The 21,351-nt window shown below is 47.1% G+C and overlaps 1 protein-coding gene across 1 annotated transcript in view; it reads right to left on the reverse strand.

Moving 5' to 3' along the window:
- The window catches only part of adkb (adenosine kinase b), a 280,913-nt gene that overhangs the window by 160,484 nt on the left and 99,078 nt on the right, over positions 1–21,351 (reverse strand). Inside the window, exons 5-6 of the mRNA XM_038990637.1 lie at positions 11,314–11,486; positions 9,213–9,321 (exon numbers count right to left, since the gene is read on the reverse strand). Of these exons, the coding sequence (XP_038846565.1) occupies positions 9,213–9,321; positions 11,314–11,486 (282 nt within the window). The remainder of the gene's footprint in view (positions 1–9,212; positions 9,322–11,313; positions 11,487–21,351) is intronic.

Below are 21,351 nucleotides of genomic sequence, written 5' to 3' on the forward strand. Positions count from 1 at the left end.
TGAAAGAGCACCAAGTAATTCCATGTTTATTATTAAGTAAAAATTCCAGACTGAATCTTGGCTAAATCCCATAGATAAGTGAAAAAACCTGTTTCCCAACTGATCCATCTCCATTTATTCACTATACAACCTACGGCCTCAGGCCCATCCCAAACAACCCAGGGCCTCAGCCCTATACCTAAACCCACGGCCTCAGGCCCATCCCAAACAACCAAGGGCCTCAGCCCTATAACCTAAGCCCACGGCCTCAGGCCCATCCCAAACAACCCAGGGCCTCAGGCCTATAACCTAAGCCCACGGCCTCAGGCCCATCCCAAACAACGCAGGGCCTCAGGCCTATAACCTAAGCCCACGGCCTCAGGCCCATCCCAAACAACCCAGGGCCTCAGGCCTATAACCTAAGCCCACGGCCTCAGGCCCATCCCAAACAACCCAGGGCCTCAGCCCTATAACCTAAGCCCACGGCCTCAGGCCCATCCCAAACAACCCAGGGTCTCAGCCCTATAACCCAGCCCCACGGTCTCAGGCCCATCCCAAACAACCCAGGGTCTCAGCCCTATAACCCAGCCCCACGGTCCCAGGCACACCCCAAACCCCACGATCACAGGCCCAGCCCCATGATCCCAGGACCAGCCCAAACCCCACGATCCCAGGCCCAGCCTCCCGGCCACAGGCCCAGCCCAAACCCCACAACTCTAGCCCAAATCCCTAGGCCCAGCTAAAACCCCACTGCCCCGGGCCAAGCCTGTGCCCAGCCAAAACCACACAGCCCAAGCCTTATAAACCAGCCCCATGACCCCAGCCCCATCCCAAACCCCACGGTCCCAAGCCCAGTCCCATGGCCCCAGGCCCAGCCCAATATCCCCACCCAAGGCCCAGCCCAAACCCCACGGCCCCAGGCCAAACCCAACCACACATCCCCAGCCCCATAATCGGGTCCCAGCGCTATAACTTGGCCTCAGGCCCAGCCCAAACCCCATGGCCCTAGCCCTATAACCTGGCCTCAGGCCCAGCCCAAACCCCTAGCCCTATAACCTGGCCTCAGGCCCAGCCCAAACCCCACAGCCCCAGCCCTTTAACCCGGCCTCAGGCCCAGCCCAAACCCCATGGCCCCAGCCCTATAACATGGCCTCAGACCCAGCCCAAACCCCACAGCCCCAGCCCAAACCCCACGGCCCCAGCCCTATAACCCGGCCTCAGGCCCAGCCCAAACCCCCAGCGCTTTAACCCGGCCTCAGGCCCAGCCCAAACCCCACGGCCCCAGCCCTAAAACCCGGCCTCAGGCCCAGCCCAAACCCCAGCCCTATAACCCAGACCCTCGGCCCCAACCCTAGACTAGAGTGCAATTGGATACTTCCCTAAAGGCCAGGTTCAAGCCTATAAGCCCTTGTCTGGACTCCCACTACAGCAGGCCAGGCATGGCAGTCCCACCGAGAGCCAATCACCTGTCTGCCCTGCTTAATTAGACAGCTCATCAGCCAATCACCAGCCTGCCCTGCAGACAGCTCATTACCACTCAATTAGACAGGTGCACCTCTACAGATAGCTACGGTTGCCCTAGTGTGCGTGCTTGTGCACATCTAGTTGGCTACCCACCCGGCCTTATAATTAAAATATAAGGGAATAATATAGTGACAGCAATTTAACATACAAGGGAATAATCTAGATATAGTTGTTGGCAATTATAAAAGACTACAGACACTAAACGGGACACCCCTTATCACTTGATTAACTCTGATTGAAATCCTATAATTGGAAGCAAGAACGAAAAATAAATAAACCAATAACTAATAAATAGGATCCAGTAAGGTGATGTAATTGAACAGTTATGAATTCATTTTCATCAGATGAGTGTTGGCAATTATAAAATGCCATCTGATTAGCAAGACAAAGATGTGAAATGACATTGTTCCACACAAAAGACATGGCTGTGTAATAAAGAGAAGAGACATCATTACTGTGACACAAGACCTCTAGAGAGTGAGACTGTGACCCAAATGGCAACCTATTCCCTATATAGTGGACGACTTTGGGCCAGGGCCCTCCGGTCAAAAGTAGTGCAGTATATAGAGAATAGGGTGCAATTTGGGTCGCACACTCACTCTCTAGAGGTCTTGTGTCACAGTAATGATGTCTCTTCTCTTGCCTGAGACACTGACAGAATACTGTAGGTAGCACTGCTGACCGGTCGTTGATGGACAGACAGGACTTGGCTAGGAACATCCTTTGTCCCCTAAAACCACCATCATATCTTAAAGAAAGTCTGTTGAAAGAACACTAGGCAGATTTGCACATCACTGCTTAACATCAGGTGGCAAAAAAAAACAGGCAAGGAAAACATTTTGATCCCTCGAGGATGGATCCTAATCAAGATGAAATGCATTTACAAATCTATTTAATATGGCTTGCCAGAAGTCAAACTTGGCATGTAAATGCAGTGGAGATTACATTTCACTGGGAACCAACACTGTAACCGATCGCCTGCAGACAAAGGGGGAAGCTGCCAGTTTTTCCCCTCTTTCCCCTTTCCCTTCATCCCCTGCCTGCGTTCAGCCTCGTGACCACTCACTGGCTATGGGGAAGGACAGTGGCAGGGAAGAGAGGGAAAGGGGAGGAGACTCTGCCTACCTCCATGGCTCAAGGTCAGGGTGAGGACAGTGTGGCGTGTACTGTAAGCGGCGGCCGAGAAGAGGACAGAGGAGGAGAGGACAGAGGAGCAGAGGACAGGACAGAGGAGCAGAGGACAGGACAGAGGAGGAAAGGAGAGGACAGAGGAGGAAAGGAGAGGACAGAGAAGGAAAGGAGAGGACAGAGGGGAGAGGAAAGGGCAGAGGACAGAGCGGAGCGTTAGCCGCAGTCACCTCTGTGCTAATAAGTCGTTGGTTGGCTGATAAGGTGTCAGTTAGTGGTGTGGAGAGCCGCTCCCTTCGCTTTTTGGCAGAAAATTGCAGGGGCTGGCGGGGCAGAGCAGGTGTGTGTGAGTGTGTGTGTGCATGCGCCACTCTGGGGTGTAGCAGGCTGACGTGCCTGCTTGTGGTGCCAGCAGCTAGTGTTGCGCATTATTTTATTTTTTGCTCTCCCCCTCCCTCATCCTCTCCATCCCTCCCCCACTCCATCCCTCCTCCCTTCCGTCCCTTTCTATTTGCTTGCATAGACATGATGCTTCAGTGACTGTAGCTCATCTCAGCTTCCCCTCTGCAGTCAGGGCAAAGAGACACAGCTGCCATTGAATGCTATCTATCTGCAATGTGCTCATGTTAACGGAGTGTGGCAATATTTCAGGTTGCAGGGCTGTTTAAGCAGGCTCAATAGCCTGGGTTCAGACATGGGTTTAAACGGTATTTGAAATCCTTCAAATACTCTAGGTAAGCTTGATTGAACTCACATGGCACAATGGAAACCAATAGAATAGTCTAAAGTGTGTAAACCCCATCCAACTGGCTTTCCAGAAAGGTTCAAACAAACATATTTGAAAGATTTCATACTATTTGAACCCAGGTCTGCCTGGGTGTGGCTACCATAGGGGAGGTGTTGGCTGGGTTAGGGAGCTGTCTGGGATGGAAGGGTTCCATGTCTGTGAGAGGGAGCATGACCTAGCTAATTTCTCATTGGGCAGTGAGTTCTCCCGATCAGACTGGTTGGCATGGTGAAGTGTTTCTTGTATCCTGGGGTTGTTTCTGACCATCTGCACCAAGTCATTAACAGGCCTTTTCATAGTCAATTGTTTCACACACACGTCTCTTTTTCATTTCGCAATTACAATGCTCTGGTTTTATTTGGATCAAGCTTGATGAGAAAATAGAGTTGGTTTCCTGGATGTAAATGGTTTTAGACCAGGGCTCTTTATGATGTGTGTGTGTATGTGTGTGTTTTATTGGCTACAGGAAGTAAAAGCATAGGTTAATTCAATGTGGCATCATGTGGAGTTCACATTACAGGGTACACCCCTCAGTGGTAACAAAAACAAGACTGCGGTATGCTGTGCTGCAGACGTGTGTGTATAGTGTGAGAGAGAGAGAGAGAGAGAGAGAGAGAGAGAGAGAGAGGAACACCCCCCCCCCCCCCCCCCCCACCCCCTTAAATTACAGTCAATCATCTAGAGCGCTTCATCTCCTTCACACCCACACAATACAGCATGCCTCCATTTTTGATGCTGGAACACTAGCTTTGGTAAAAACAACAATAACTGTCAAAAGCAACACCGTTCGCTGCCACCTCACCGTTGATATTCAAAACATGAAAAAGACATCCTCTTCTCATCCATTCCCGTTCATCCGTTTATCCAGCTCTTCTTTCCCTCTGCTTTTGTTATTGCTTTTTGTGCAGTGATATGCCCAAGGACCCAGCTTTCCTAGCAACAGAAAGTCTGCCACCAAACATCTGGCTGGAGTTCAACACAGGCTCTCTCTTTGTGAGGAATGGCGGTCACTCCCCCCCCCCCTCCCCCCTTCTCTCATTCCCTCCTTCCCTGCTCAGCGTCTGCCACTGTGTGTGCATGTGTTTCTTTCTCTCTCTGTGTGGTGTGGTGTGGTGTGGTGTGGTGTGGTGTGGTGTGGTGTGGTGTGGTGTGGTGTGGTGTGGTGTGGTGTGTTGTGTGTGTGTGTGTGTGTGTGTGTGTGTGTGGTGTGTGTGTGTGTGTGTGTGTGGCCCTGCTGCTGGATGGGCTGGTGTAGGAGCCAGATTGGCTTTAGGAGCCCTCTAATAATTATGTTTTCATCCAATCACACCACATAGTAGCAGGCACCTTGAGAACCTCTGCCAAGAATCATCAATCACCTCTTTAACACACACACACACACAGTCTTGTATAACTAACCTTGTGGGGACACACAATTCAGTCCCATTCAACATCTTATTTTCCTTAACCCCTACCCTAACCTTAACCCTAAACCTAGCTCCTAACCCAAACCCTAAAACTAACCCTAGCTCGTAGCCCTAATTCTAACTAACACTAACACTAATTCTAACCTTAACCCTAAACTCACTACAAATAGCATTTGACCTTGTGGGGACCAAGAAAATGTCCTCTGTTGGTCAAACAATTATAATAATCTGATCCCCACAAGTATAGTGAAACACGTCCACACACACACACACAAACAGTTAGGCACATTTCAGGAAGTAAGTAAGGGCCAGGCTGGAGCCGTCACCTAACTGGGGTGGAAGTCAATCAGGAAAGCATTGGTAAAGACAGCTCAGTAATCTGATTGACAGATTAGAGCGTAATCAGACTGTGCATACCAACACAGGACAGAGTCAGTCATTTGATGGAAATCAACAAAGCACATTAATACATGGTGGCAGCATTGTGTTGTGATGCTGTTCATTGGTTAGGGTTATGGTCAAAAAGAGTGCACTATATAGGGAACAGGGTGCCATTTGGAACACAGTCGCACAGCATTAAGTGCCAATGGCTGTGGCAGTGGATCTGGATAAGTCCTGTGTAAGTGCCAATTGGACTCTAACAAAGAGAACGATCCCTTGTTTTGACAAAGAGGCCCGAGAGGGATTCCGAGATGCCGTATTCCGATTCCGTCGTGTTGAGATTCTCAGCAGCAACTGAGGGAGTCCCAAATGGCAGAGGGTAGACCTTCTTTCTCTCCAATTCCGCAGAGGGAAGAGTTTCCCTGCATGACACTGTCGGAACTGTCGGATGTGGCACAAAAATATATATATGCCAATTTGCAGCGGATGTGCTGTGTTTGCTAATGCTAATCAGAGCCTAAAATAAGATCACACAATCTCTGAATTAGTGAAATTACACATTGACAGTGTGATGTAGTTTACTATTCCTTCGGTTTCTGTTTTCTGACTGAGTGAAGTAATTACAAAGAAACTTGTATAGTTCATTCGACCATAATATTCTCAAGTTAACGGTATCACACCGTTAATAGTGACATGCCAATGTGGAGTTGGGGCCTGGGGTGTATTTGGAACAAAATAACGGTAAAACAAGAGAAGGTGCGGGTCAGGCTATAAAGTTGATTTATGTAGATAATGGACTGTTTAAAGACATGGAATGCAGGGTGATTTTAGGGCTATCATCTAGATGTGAGATCAGAGAGGAAGTTCATCCACTGGAATTAAATCTAATCCTGAAAAGGGAAACACGAGCGCCGCTGGCCATTCTACCCCGCCTACCTCTAGTAAGTCAAGACATAACTTTAGTGTGTGTGTGTGTGTTGGGAGGGTATAAACTGGGATAATCAATCGTCACACGTCTGCAGCACCTGTTGGCTACAATATCGATGGAATGAACACATAACATGCACAACAACTTCACATTGACTTTAAACCGTCACACACAGATGCACAAGGATAATAGGAAGCCTTGAGTGGTATTATTTGAATAGGTGAGCTACTGTAAGCTCATCTGCCTCAACAAAAGAAGACAAATGAACACTTTGACAATGACTGTGGAATGCCAAGGGGTTCGTTTCCTTTCTACAAAGGCCCTCTTAACGTTTTGTCCTTTTCTGGCAATGGGAGAGAGAAAGAGTGTGTGTGTGTGTGTGCGTGTGTGTGTGTGTGTGTGTGTGTGTGTGTGTGTGTGTGTGTGTGTGTGTGTGTGTGTGTGTGTGTGTGTGTGTGTGTGTGTGTGTGTGTGTGTGTGTGTGTGTGTGTGTGTGTGTGTGCGCGTTTCATTCTATACCTAGAGGATTCGTGATCTCTCCAGGAGTGATAAGTATAATTTTTGCCTTTATCCGTTGTTTTAGTACTGTCTTTTTGCTAGCTAGGGCCATCTACTTTAAGTGCTGCCTGTCTTCCCAGTGGCCTACTTGGTGTGTGAACTGCTAACTGCTCATAACATGCAGATGATTGTTGACACATCAACCAGGATTAACTGGCAGGGCAATTTGGGACTGTTGTTGTTTTCATAATCAGTGGCTGTATTGGAGGGGGAGTGGTTTCACCTCTCCTAGGCAATCAGCAATTAGTACAGGGAGGTGTGCTCTTCACCTCTGCTAGGCAATCAGCAATTAGAGTTAGTACTTCAGTCTCCCCTGTTTTCCCAGCGGCAGTCGTGTTGCCGAAACAAAGAAGGTTCTGCAGAGTTATGAGAGGAAGGCGCCACACCACTCTCTCACTTAAGTATCTTACCTAGTTATTTTCAGATCTAATTTTGCTCTTTTGTAGCCTTGTCAACTATGTGTGTGTTTTCTATACCTGTTCGCTCCCCACCCCTTGGCTGCAACCCTTCTAATTTAGTGTACCCTGCGCACAAAACCCATGTGGAATTCCTGCTCTCTGGCAGCGTTTGGAACTGCAGATCTGCGGTCACCAACGCAGAGTTCATCTCAACCTATGCTGCCCTTCAGTCCCTACACTTTTTGGCCCTGAGAGACATGTATCACGCCAGAGAACACTGCTACCCCAGCTGCTCTCTCTTTACCTGACTATGTTTTCACTCATAGTCCAAGAGCATCTGGTCATCCCTGACCACTGGCTGCATCCCCTCTGACTTCAAAATTCCTCAGAGTTGCTCCCCTCCTTGAGAAACCAACACTCGACACCTCAGACATCAAAAACTATAGATTCATATCTCATTTTCCGTTTCTTTCCAAAACACTTAAACGTGCTGTCTCTGACCAACTCTCTCGCCATATTCCTCATAAAAATCTTCTTGACCCTAACCAGTCAGGCTTCAAGATGGGTCACTCAACCAAGACTGCTCTTCTCTACGGATGTTGTAGAGCATGAACCTGTAGGAGCAAGTCACTGCTTTGATGTTTGCCAAGAACGACAGGGTGTTTGTTGTCCAGGGTCACGCCAAGGTTCTTTGCACTCTGGGAGGGGCCCACCATGGAGTTGTCAATTGAGAGGCCATCCCCGGGAGGAACAGCAGCTCTGTCTTGTCGTGGTTGAGGTTGTGGGCTGACATCCAAGCTGAGATATCTGCCAGGCACGCAGAGATGCATGTCACCACCTGGGTGTCAGAAGGGGGTAACCAGAACAGTAGTTGAGTATCATCTGCATAGCAATGATAGGAGCGACTGTGTGAGGATATGACGGAGCCGAGTGACTTGGTGTATAGAGAGAAGAGGAGAGGGCCTAGAACCGAGACCTGGGGGACATCAGTAGTGAGAGTACGTGCGCAGACAAAGATCCTCTCCAATTCACCTGGTAGGAGCAGCCTGCCAGGTAGGATGCAATCCAAGCAATCCATGCAATCCAAGCGTGTGCAGAGCCTGAGGTGCCAGCCCTTAGTTGGTAGAGAGGAGAATCTGATGGTTCACTGTGTTGAAGGCAATGGATATATCTAGGTGAATGAGAACAGAGGAGAGGGAGTCTGCTTTGGAAGTGCGGAGAGCCTCAGAGTATGACTCTACCTCACACAGGAAGCAACATAGGTCCGAATCCAGGCATTTGTCATCTCCCGTCTGGACTACTGCAACTCTATTTAAAATTACTCTTGCATTGTAAATATGGTACTGGAACTGACCCTGTATATAGTATGCTTACTTACTTTATCGTGTTCTTATTTATTTTCTCATGTGTTTTTGTTCTACCTTGTTATTTTTAGTATTTTAGTATAGTACATTGTTATTGATTATTGCATTGTTGGGTTCAGAGCTTGCAAGAAAGGAATTTCACTGTACTTGTGCATGTGACGTTGAAACTTGATCCAGCTTGTGCCATCAAACCCCAGCAACTTATCCAAAACACTGCAGCCCGTCTGGTGTTCAACCTTCCCAAGTTCTCACATGTCACCCCGCTCCTCCCCACACTCCACTGGCTTCCAGTTGAAGCTCGTATCCACTGACCATGGTACTTCCCTACGGAGCAGCAAGAGGAACTGCCCTTCCTACTTTCAGGCTAAGTTCAAACCCAACCCGAGTACTCCATTCTGCCACCTCTGGTCTCTTGGCCCTACGGGAGGGCAGCTCCTTCTCAGCCCAGTCCAAGCTCTTCTCTGTCCTGGCACCCAAATGGTGGAACCAGCTTCCCCCTGAAGCTAGGTCAACCGAACCTACCCGACCTCTTCAAAGAGTATCTTAAATTATAATTTTTGCCCCCTTACTAGCATTGACTTTGCTGATAGCTTTGAGGAAAAATGTATTTACTATGACATATGAGGCTGTCCCACCTAGCTATCTTAAGAGCGTAACTGTAAGTCGCTCTGGATAAGAGCGTCTGCTAAATGACTCAAATGTGGCGACTAGAGTCATTTGAATGTAGAGAGTGATTTTAATCACTTTTTTGTCACTTACCGCTATATAATAGACCTTGGCTTTCTCAACCAGCTCCCAGTTGCCATCCAGATCCAGGTGTTTCTCCTTGTTGTAGCAGTTTGCTGCTGCCAGGTTAGCAACCAAGGACCTGCACAGACACAGCCCATAAATCACAAAAGGGACCTGCACAGACACAGCCCATAAATCACACGGCCCGCTCGCCAATCATCCATCTTCATTCCCAACTCCAAAAATATCCCCAAAACACCAGCATCACACCCAGGCTGCGACCTAAATTTCTCCCTATATAGTGCACTGTTTGACCAAAGCTGGTCAAAAGTTATGCACTATAATAGGGAATAGGATGCAAACAGAGACACAGGTCTCCAACAGAGAATGGGATTAAACACATTCAAGGCTAACAGTGAACAAAGGTTCTGCCTGAAATAATGTCACATTATCATGTCACCTCTTAAACGTTTTTCACTAATACTCAGGCCCCAGTCAATCTGAAATGATACCCTATCCCCGGCCTATATAGTGCACTATTTTTGACAAGGGCCCATAAGGTCAAAAGTAGTGCACTATGTAGGGAAATAGGTTGCCATTTCAGATGCAACCACAGTCTTCACCTCATCTGTTGTGAGGATGTGAGATACTGGAGGTGATACTGAGACAGAGGCATTTTTATGTATGGGTTGTCCTGGGAATCAAACTCACTATCCTGGCGTTGCATTGAGCCGTGGAGGACAAGGGAGCTACAGAGGTGTGTGTGTTAGAGAAAAAGACCATATGATGCAGTTTCTGAAGAGCGAGATTGGCAAGCCCAATCAAAGCAGAGGTTATTACACACTGACTGGCTGGAATCTCCCTCATAACCCAGCCCTGCCGTGACCTTTAACCTGGCCTCCTGAGCTGTCTGTTAAACACCTGGAAGACATATTACAGGGCTCCTCTCCTGAAGCACACAGACTGACCTTTTCAGGTGTCAGAGCTCACATCAAACAAGCCCCACTAAGAGAGCTCGTTCACTGGGCCTGTCTGCCAGGCCGACAGGGCAGGCCAGCCGCTAGAGACTAACACAAACACACAAACACACACACACACACACACACACACACACACACACACACGGTGAGTGACACCTCCAGTAGCGGGAGATGAAAGGCCAGACAGACTGAGTCTTTACTGAGGACTTATTGATCCACACCTGGCCCTGTGTGTGTGTGCATGTGTGTGTCCTCTGCTGTGTGTGTGAGACGTGTTGATGATGACAGCAGCGTGAGAAGCGGTTGACAGTCTGAGGATCAATACTACTGACAGACAGGAGGGGTCTGACAGGTGAGGAGAGAGATCCAAATACATCTAACAATAATAATATAATTTGCTTATATTTGTCCTGTTTCACACATGTACAAGTGCGTATTATATGCAGGTGTAAAAATGTTTTTCCATGGTCAGCCATTATCAAAGGCGACCCTGGAGCAATCGGCTCGTGGATTCAAACTAGCAACCTTTCGGTTACTGGCCCAACGGTCTAAGCGCTAGGCTACCTGCCGCCCTAGTGTTGCATCTACATTCCTGTGTTGCGTCCCAAATGGCACCCTACTCCCTATATAGTGCAATACTTTTGAACAGGGCCAAGAGGGGTTGTGGTCAAAAGTAGTGCACTATGTAAGGAATAGGGTGCCATTTGGGCCGCATCCTCTGTGTCAGTCTGAGCGTGTACTGTAGATGGGTGACAAGACGAGTCACTGGGGCAGCAAGGTTCCACTAAAGTGGAAGGAATGTACAGTAAGTGCTTTCCTTTGATGAAAGACGACCGAATAGCATTTACGTATGACGAGCCGTCACCATTTAACGACTCTATGAACTTGAAATGAACCGAAATTACTCTTGGGGGACAGATAATTGGGACTTACACCAGGTTCTCGCTCCTTCCTCCTGAAGTGTGCACTAGTTCACTTCTCCCCACTTAATTTAAAAGCATTGGATTGGTGTAGGTATGGGCTAGAGGGAGGGAGTTTCAATACCAGTCAAATCCATGACGGGAAGTGAACATGGGCACACTTCAGGAGAAGGAGATTATAGGGACGCAACCGGTGTTGCTTAGCTTAGAGCTGATTGGACGAGGCCTGACCTGTTGTCCCCGGTGATGCAGGCAGCGCAGGTTCCGGTTGGCTCCTGGGTCTGTTGGTAGTAGCGAGCGTCTACATGGGCTTCCTCAGCCTTCTGTTTCAGGATCTCTCCAAAGTGGTCCGTCCCGATGCAGCCAAAGAACGTGGCCACCTTGTGAGGCGTCTGGATCATCCACTAGAGGAGAAAGGAAAGGAACTGTCAGCACGTTATCCACTACAGAGGAGACGGGAGAGAAACGTTCTGTACATTATCCACTACAGAGGAGACGGGAGAGAAACGTTCTGTACATTATCCACTACAGAGGAGACGGGAGAGAAACGTTCTGTACATTATCCACTACAGAGAAGACGGGAGAGAAACGTTCTGTACATTATCCACTACAGAGAAGACGGGAGAGAAACGTTCTGTACATTATCCACTACAGAGGAGACGGGAGAGAAACGTTCTGTACATTATCCACTACAGAGGAGACGGGAGAGAAACGTTCTGTACATTATCCACTACAGAGGAGACGGGAGAGAAACGTTCTGTACATTATCCACTACAGAGGAGACGGGAGAGAAACGTTCTGTACATAATCCACTACAGAGGAGACGGGCGAGAAAACGTTCTGTACATAATACACTACAGAGGAGACGGGAGAGAAACGTTCTGTACATAATACACTACAGAGGAGACGGGAGAGAAACGTTCTGTACATAATTCACTACAGAGGAAACAGGAGAAACTGTCAGTACATTATCCACTACTGACGAGACAGTAGAGAATCGGTCAGTACATTATTCACTACTGACGAGACAGTAGAGAATCGGTCAGTACATTATCCACCACAGAGGAGACAGGAGAGAAACGGTCAGTACATTATTCACCACTGACGAGACAGTAGAGAATCGGTCAGTACATTATCCACCACAGAGGAGACAGGAGAGAAACGGTCAGTACATTATCCACTACAGAGGAGACAGGAGAGAAACTGTCAGTGCATTATCCACTGCAGAGGAGACAGGAGAGAAACGGTCAGTACATTATCCACTACATAGGTGACAGGAGAGAAACGGTCAGTGCATTATCCACTACAGAGGAGACAGGAGAGAAACTGTCAGTACATTATCCACTACAGAGGAGACAGGAGAGAAACTGTCAGTACAGTATCCACTACAGAGGAGACAGGAGAGAAACTATCAGTGCATTATCCACTACAGAGGAGACAGGAGAGAAACTGTCAGTACATTATCCACTACAGAGGAGACAGGAGAGAAACTGTCAGTACATTATCCACTACAGAGGAGACAGGAGAGAAACTGTCAGTACATTATCCACTACAGAGGTGACAGGAGAGAAACTGTCAGTACATTATCCACTATAGAGGAGACAGGAGAGAAACTGTCAGTACATTATCCACTACAGAGGAGACAGGAGAGAAACTGTCAGTACATTATCCACTACAGAGGAGACAGGAGAGAAACTGTCAGTACATTATCCACTACAGAGGAGACAGGAGAGAAACTGTCAGTACATTATCCACTACAGAGGAGACAGGAGAGAAACTGTCAGTACATTATCCACTACAGAGGAGACAGGAGAGAAACTGTCAGTACATTATCCACTACAGAGGAGACAGGAGAGAAACTGTCAGTACATTATCCACTACAGAGAAGACAGGAAACTGTCAGTACATTATCCACTACAGAGGAGACAGGAAACTGTCAGTACATTATCCACTACAGAGGAGACAGGAGAGAAACTGTCAGTACATTATCCACTACAGAGGAGACAGGAGAGAAACTGTCAGTACATTATCCACTACAGAGGAGACAGGAGAGAAACTGTCAGTACATTATCCACTACAGAGGAGACAGGAGAGAAACGGTCAGTGCATTATCCACTACAGAGGAGACAGGAGAGAAACTGTCAGTACATTATCCACTACAGAGGAGACAGGAGCGAACACGTTAGTAGATTAGGTATACTGACCTGTGTTGCTCAGTGGTAGAACATAGCACTTAAAACCCCAAGAGTTGTGGGTTCAATTCCCGCTGGGGCCACCCATATAACAAATGTATGCACGCATGACTAAGTCACTTTGGATAAAAGCATCTGCTTAACCCCCTAAGGTTGATGTCTGTGCCACCGCCAAAATCTAATCAGCATAATACAAACATCTCCATAAAAATCTGTCAGTTTAAACTAGAGATCTGTTTTTTTGGATGCGTCTCAATCCACTGCATTCGCCTATGTGGCACTTCAGCATCTGCGGTGAAAGGTGACAGAGTTAGAGCGGTCTTTGTCAGACGATGAGACTTCCCGAAAATCGTTCTTCTCACAAAATCGTCTGTAGCGTCCGAACAGTTTGGGCAAATATTTATATATATAATCCCGATCTTTCTTATACTGTATCTCTCAGATATAGGACAGACACATCAGAACAAACTTCCATTTGATTTTTTGGGAGGACGATCTGTTGTTCCATGTAGTGAATTTGTTATTCAATGCGTTTCTATGGGCTAATAGCAGTGGGGCCCAAAATATTTTTGGGATACATCAAGGGGTCATAAAATTCTAAATTATAAAGCAAAAAGTTCCTTGGTATGACCTGCTTAAAACATTTCCATATAGTGCATTCAGAAAGTATTCAGACCCCTTCACTTTTCCCACATTTTGTTAGTTACAGCCTTATTCTAAAATGCATTTAATGTTTTTTTTCTTCACATCAATCTACACACAATACCCCATAATGACAAAGCGAAAACAGGTTTTTAGAAGATTTTTTTTTAATAATAAATAACTGAGCCTCTGAGACTCGAAATTGAGCTCAGGTGCATCCTGTTTACATTGATTATCCTTAATGTTTCTACAACTTGATTGGAGTCCACCTGTGGTAAATTCCATTGACTGGACATGATTTGTAAAGGCACACACCTGTCTATATAAGGTCCAGCAGTTGACAGTGCATGTCAGAGCAAAAACCAAGTCATGAGGTCGAAGGAATTGTACGTAGAGCTCCGAGACAGGATTGTATCGAGGCATACTGTAGATCTGGGGAAGGGTACAAAAACATTTCTGCAGCATTGAAGGTCCGCAAGGACACAGTGGCCTCCATCATTCTTAAATGGAAGAAGTTTTGAAACACCAAGAGCTGGCCACCCGGCCAAACTGAGCAATCTGGGGAGAAGGGCCTTGGTTAGGGAGGTGACCAAGAACCCGATGGTCACTCTGACAGAGCGCCAGAGTTCCTCTGTGGAGATGGGAGAACCTTCCAGAAGTACAAGCATCTCTGCAGCACTCCACCAATCAGACCAGACGAAAGCCACTCCTCAGGAAAATGAACATGAAAAGGCACCTAAAGGACTCTGAGAGAAACAAGATTCTCTGGTCTGATGAAAATTAAGTTTAAACTCTTCCAACAGGACAATGACCCTAAGCACACAGCCAAGACAACGCAGGAGTGGCTTCAGGACAAGTCTCAATGTCCTTGAGTGGCCCAGCCAGAGCCCAGACTTGAAGCCGACCAAACATGTCTGGAGAGACCTGAAAATAGCTGTGCAGCGACGCTCCTCATCCAACCTGAGAGGAACTAGAGAGGATCTGCAGAGATGAATGGGAGAAACTCCCCAAATACAGGTGTGCCAAGCTTGTAGCGTCATCCCCAATAAGACACTCAAGGCTGTTAATCGCTCCCAAAGGTGCTTCAACAGTACTGAGTAAAGGGTCTGAATACTTATGTAAATGTGTTTTTTTTTTTTTTTCTTTACTTTTTTATTTATTTATACATTTGCAAAAATAAAAAATGTTTTTACTTTGTCATTATGGGGTATTGTGTGTCGATTGATGAGGGGGAAAAAACTATTTAATCCATTTTAGAATAATTCTAGCGTAATAAAATGTGGAAAAAGTGAAGGGGTTTGAATACTTTCTGAATGCACTGTAGCTTAGTAGAACCCCCCCCCCCCCCCCCCCCCCCCACCCCCCACCCCCCGGCTTAGACAGGGCTTAGAGTCTAAAGAATGAATGGCATTTATTATTATTATCATCATCCTGGGCACCTTCCGCATCGTGCATCATATGCATAGCCCCTCATTGTCTTCTCTCTTGCATAGTATATTATATTACAGGTGTTTAATGTCATCAAATATGTAAAGACAGGGAGAAATGTTAAACAGAGTTAAAGAAATAGAGAAGGAAGTGTCTGAGTATAATTAGTTTGTTGATGGCTTACATAGCTTCATGGAAAGATATAGCTTTATTTAATGTGCAGCAGGCTAGTAACAGAATTAAACAAACCAATAACTGTCCCACTCTACACAGAGACTCTATTCTGTCCCAGGCTCTCCTCCACACTCTAGTCACACACACAACACACACACACACACACACACACACTGAGCTAAAAACAGTCCCACATCCTTATTTACACAAACCCCATATTTCAAGGTTTCATCGCCATCCTACTTCTGCAAACATAGGTAGTCTGTGTGAAAGAGAGAGTACCTGTCTAACAGGGACACCTGATTGGTTAGGAGCTCCGCTGTTACTTCCTGGTACTGACATGCCTAATGTACTGGGTGACTTTTACCTTGGTGATGAGAGGAGCTGCTCTCATCCTCCTACTCTCAGGTTTAACCTCCAAAGATGTATTGACGTACTGGTGTGTGTGTGTCTCTCATTTGTGTGTGTATCGTCTGTGTGTGTATACTGTGAGTGTGTGCGATGTTTGCTCAATTTCCATCTAGACGGCTCGTGTTCTGTTTTGTTGCTGACTGGGGCCCCTAGTGAATGAGATGTTGCTGCTTCCAGGGATGACCTGTATACGTGTGAAATTAATCATTTCACACAACCAAATAGCATCTCAGTGGGAAAGAAAGAAAAATGCATTTTCATCCTCAGATACTCTTCCTTTCTGTCTCTCTCCTTCCTGCCATTCTTCTCTATCTCTCCTGACATTTTTCTCATGCTCAATCTCTCTACCTCTTTCGATCACTCTCGCTATTTTTCTCTCCTCTCACTCCCTCCCTCTCGCTCTTTTCCTCTCCCTTGATTTCCTGCCATTTCGCCCTCTCCATATCCTTCTCTCTCTGGTAAGTAACCAGAAATAAACAGTGTGGAGAAAATATCATAGAAGCACGGTTCAGGTGTGCTTTTAGACCGAGTGGCTTCGGTATGTTTGGGGTTTAATGGATTCTATTTGGGAGACGCAAAATGAACAGTAATTAGAGAGATGACGGTTCCGCCATGTGTCGAGCCATGTCGCTGCCATGTGTCGAGCCATGTCCCTGCCATGTGTCAAGCCATGTTCCTGCCATGTGTTGGCTTGACTCATGCTTCATTCCCCTCAGCCTCCTTACTCACGAAGACAAACCCACGCAGGCGTAAGCACGCATATACACGCAAACATATGCACACGCACACAGAGTGACGTACACAGCGACACACACATCGAGACAGGCAGATAAACAAAAAGAACCACAAACACACACTTATTCGCCCAAGACCTCCTGCTGCAGGCACCGCACACACTTATCAAGGTCAGTGGCTGGGGTACACGTCAAGTCCAATCTGATTTTACCAATGTTGCAGTGATGAGCTCCCAAATCAAGGTCAGCCAGCCAGTCAGGTGCTGCAGGCTATAAACAATGTCACAGTCACAAATGGCACCCTATTTGCAAATATAGTGCATTACTTTAAACCTATAGGGCTCTGACCAAAAGTAATAGACTATATAGGGAATATTGTGCCATTTGGGACACAGCTATTACAGCGAGCAGAGCTGTGTGTGTGGAGCACAGGAGGCCCCTTCATTTGCAGGCCTCAGGTGGGAATAGAGAAGGGCCATTCAGGGGCCCCTACCGCCCCTCTGAGGATGCATGATGAACAGTGTTTCCCCTAGGATTATTTTCAGCAGCGGTGGCAGAGTTAGCGGGGGGTGGGGTGGGTGGAGGTGGCGGGTGAAAAGGGTTGATTCTGTTACAAAAAAAGTTTTCTGGTGAGTGTTTTGCATTTATCTGTGTCGGATCTGGTGGAAACTCTGTTATAAGTGCGTGCCTGTAATTAACGAGCTTAACACACGTTATAAAACACATTTTCAAAAGTTTGTTGTTTTATTACATTAAGTATTTCAAATGTCATGGCATAGCCATGTGTGTGATTTCACAAGGATAATCTAATAACATTTATAAACTGGGTGGTTCGTGCCCTGAATGCTGATTGGCTGACAGCCGTGGTATAAATCAGACCGTATACCATGGATATGACAAAACATGTATTTTTACTTCTCTAATTACGTTGGTAACCAGTTTATAATAGCAATAAGGCACCTCGGGGGTTTGTGATATATGGCCAAAATACCACGGCAAAAGGCTGTATCCAGGCACTCCGCTTTGCGTCGTGCTATATTGGCCATATACCACACCCCCTCGGACCTTATTGCTTATGTATATAACAATGCTTTTTCAAAATAAGCGCCCAAAAATATATCTCCAGAAATAAACATTCACTCAAGTAATTGAATACTAACGTCCGTTCGGATATCTGGATAACGGTGCCCATCCCTAATAAATATGTGTATATCGTTGTCAGTACATACATGTGGGGGAAAAAATGCTATATTATTTTAGCCCTGCCTAGGAGTATTGTAGGTTGTTAAACCAATTAATCTTCAAAACTGTGTCTGTAATGGCACCCTATTCCATAAATAGCTCCCTACTTTTGACCAGAGCCAATGCACTATATAGGCAATAGGCTGCCATTTGGGACACAGCCTCCATCTCCATCCCTGGAACCCTGCAGACAACCCCTATCCATTCCCAGATTAGGGGAGATAATACTTCTATTATGACCAAAGCATTATCTGTAGGGTCGTGTGGAGGTCAACCAACCCTGCGCCGGGTATTCATGCTCAGTCACATCCCAATTATACTGCAGTGGCACAGGCAGAAATTGGCAAATGTACATCAAGGCGCTTCATTACGAGGGCCGCGCCAGTGAAATTAAGCAGCAGATGAGACAGAGAGAGAACTGGCCCCAGGCGTCATGTTAGAGAGAGAGAGAGAGAGAGAGAGAGAAGAGATGAGAGAGAAAAAGGGAGGGGGAGAGAGGGATGAGAGGGAGGGAGGGAGAGAGAGTGAGAGAGGGAGATCTGGCCCCAGGCGTCATGTTAGAGAGAGAGAGAGGGATGAGAGAGAGGGGGGAGGGTCAGAGAGATAGAGAGAGTGAGAGAAAGATAAGGAGGTATGATAGAGGGGGGAGAGAGAGTCAGATAAATAGAGGGGGAAAGAGAGAGGGGGGAGGGAGCAAAAGCAGAGAGAAAGCACAGAGAGAGAGAGAAAGAGAGAGAGAGCACAGAGAGAAATAACAGCTTGTTCTCAAGGTGCTGGGAGGGAGTCTGTATCTCACACTGTGTGGCTAATGTATATTTGCTTAACTAGGAAAAACACTGGTCGGTCCCCAAAGATGAATAAGTTCCCCTGGTATACCACTGTGGAATATCTCTAAGTACGGACACACGCGGCAGGAGAACACCATGCAAATACTAGAGTAAAGAAATGAGAATGCGTCCCAAATGGTACCCTATCCCCTGTATAATGTACTACTTTCTTTACAAGGGCCCATAAGGTTCTGATCAAAAGTACTGCACTATATAGTGAATAGTGTGCCATTTGAGACAAATACAGAATATGGAATCCTACTAGCTGAGGGCAAAGTGATGATGATGAGTATACATTATGTTAATAAATGGTGAATAAGAAGTCTGGTGTATTTTACTGTTTGGCTTCCATTTATCCACAACCCACCCTATCCTCCCTCCGCCTTCTCATAGCCCAGGGGCCCCCCAGATAGATATTAATTATGACATCTTGTGGATGTGCGGAGCCCCACTTTGGGAGTTGACCTGTGAGCCCCTCTCCCCTCAACATCCAACAGCTGCCAGTCTTCACTAGGAGGAGAGAGAGAAGAAGGGAAGAAGAGGAGAGGGGAGAGAGAAGAAGAAGAGGCAGATAGCAGTCGCTCCGCATGGCAGGTTCCAGGAGGGCAATTACGCAGGCCAGATGAGACGAGGAGACAGAGAGGAGAGTAGCACCAGTGTTTGGGAGTTGAGCCGCTTCAGACTGACTGCTCGTCATTAACACTATAAGCTATTACTTTCTCCCTCTCGCTCCTTCTCGTTCCCCTCATCTCACTCGGTCACTTTACCCCCCCCCCCCCCCCCCCCCCTCTCTCTCTCCCCCCTCTGTCTTTCTCCTGCTCCCTGCTGTATATTGATTAACTGCTAAAATTTGCACCCTATTCCCAATAAAGTGCACTACTTTTGACTATGGGCCCTGAAATAGGGTGCTATTTGGGAGGCAGCCTGTGTCTGGTTTCTAGTCCTCCCCTAGGGGTCAATGGAGTTTCTTGTGAGTCGCTCTGGAGAATAATCGCTGCACTATTAATGATGCAATTCCAATGCAATAGAACTGAGATCCGCTGAGGACTCCGTCTCCGTGCATCACAACAGGGCTTTGGGTTTGATAGATGAGGCTGTGTTGTATCCTACAGCTCCACAACAAAAGGCCTTTGCACCCCCAACAGAAGCAGAGGGCAATATGTCTGGTATCCAGCCACAGCCAGTAAGCCCTCTATAACAGTTATCACAGCAGTCCAGTTCACTTGAGTTCACCCTTTATAACAAGGGCAGTGAAGACTCGTTGCACGCACACACACACACTCCCCTCAGCAGCAGAGTCCTCTACAGATGAACATGTCCGTACCTAATGACGGCCACATTAATTATAGGCTTATCAAGCTGGCTAAATTCAATAGGCTATTTATAGAGGACTAAAATAGCCTCCTCAGTGAAGTGGCTCAGCTCTGGCTCCAGGGTGGTCAGGGAACAGGACAGGCTGTTCACACACACACACACACACACACACACACACACACACACACACACACACACACACACACACACACACACTCTCTCTCCCTCATACACAACTACACACACACACACACACAACTACACACACACACACACACACACACACACACTCTCTCTCCCTCATACACAACTACACACACACACACACACACACACACACACACACACACACACACACACACACACACACACACACACACACACACACACACACACACACACACACACACACACACACACACACACACACACACAGCTCTGTCCTTAAGAGTCCAGTCAGAGGTGGAACAATATCCTGGTTGGTTTATATAAAACAACAACATCTGTCCCCTGTCACTGATGCGTTATAAACCAGAGACCGCGGGGGTCGAAGGTAGAGTGAAGGGGGCCCGTCAAGAAGCCCTTACATTGATGAGGTCTGGCAGATTCCATTAAATCACTCTTTCCTCTTTTCCATCAAAGCCAACCGGCCGAGGAGTTTTCAGTCAATCGGGTAACACACAGCCGGCCGTTTCCCCCCTCTTCCTCTTGGGGGCTGAGCCTCTGGTCAATAACTGCTATCAGTTCAATTTCATGCACAGTTAGCCGTGTTGGGGGCTAGGGCACCGCTTCCTTTGCGCCGCTCGCTCAGGGGTTGCATATGTTGTTGTTTTTTTCACTTCTGATAAGTGGGGTGGGGACTGGGACCTGGAGTGGAGGGAAGTATTAAATACTATATAGCTCTATAGCTACAGGCCTAAGTAGTGTTGCCTGTCTTGACACCGTTACTCTCCTCTACTCGCCAGTCACCACCATGGCTCCCTGCCAAAGCCATTAACAGTCTCTGTTGCTATGGAAGAGAGGTTGAGAGAAGGAGAGCTGTAAATGATCAACGTGATAACAAGCTGATTATCAGGGCTTGCTGCCAAAGCCATTAACAGTCTCTGTTGCTATGATAGAGGGAGGTAGAGAGATAAAGAGAGCGAGATGAAGAAAGAGCACGAGAGAGAGATGGCGAGAGAGCGAGAGAGAGAGAGCGCGATGAAGAGGGAGAGAGCGAGAGAGAGAGTGATGAAGAGGGAGGGAGCGATTGAGAGAGAGCGAGAGAGAGTGATGAAATGGGAGGGAGCGATTGAGAGAGAGCGA

Source organism: Salvelinus namaycush, chromosome 4 (genome assembly GCF_016432855.1).
Source record: "Salvelinus namaycush isolate Seneca chromosome 4, SaNama_1.0, whole genome shotgun sequence".
Taxonomy (NCBI): Eukaryota; Metazoa; Chordata; class Actinopteri; order Salmoniformes; family Salmonidae; genus Salvelinus; species Salvelinus namaycush.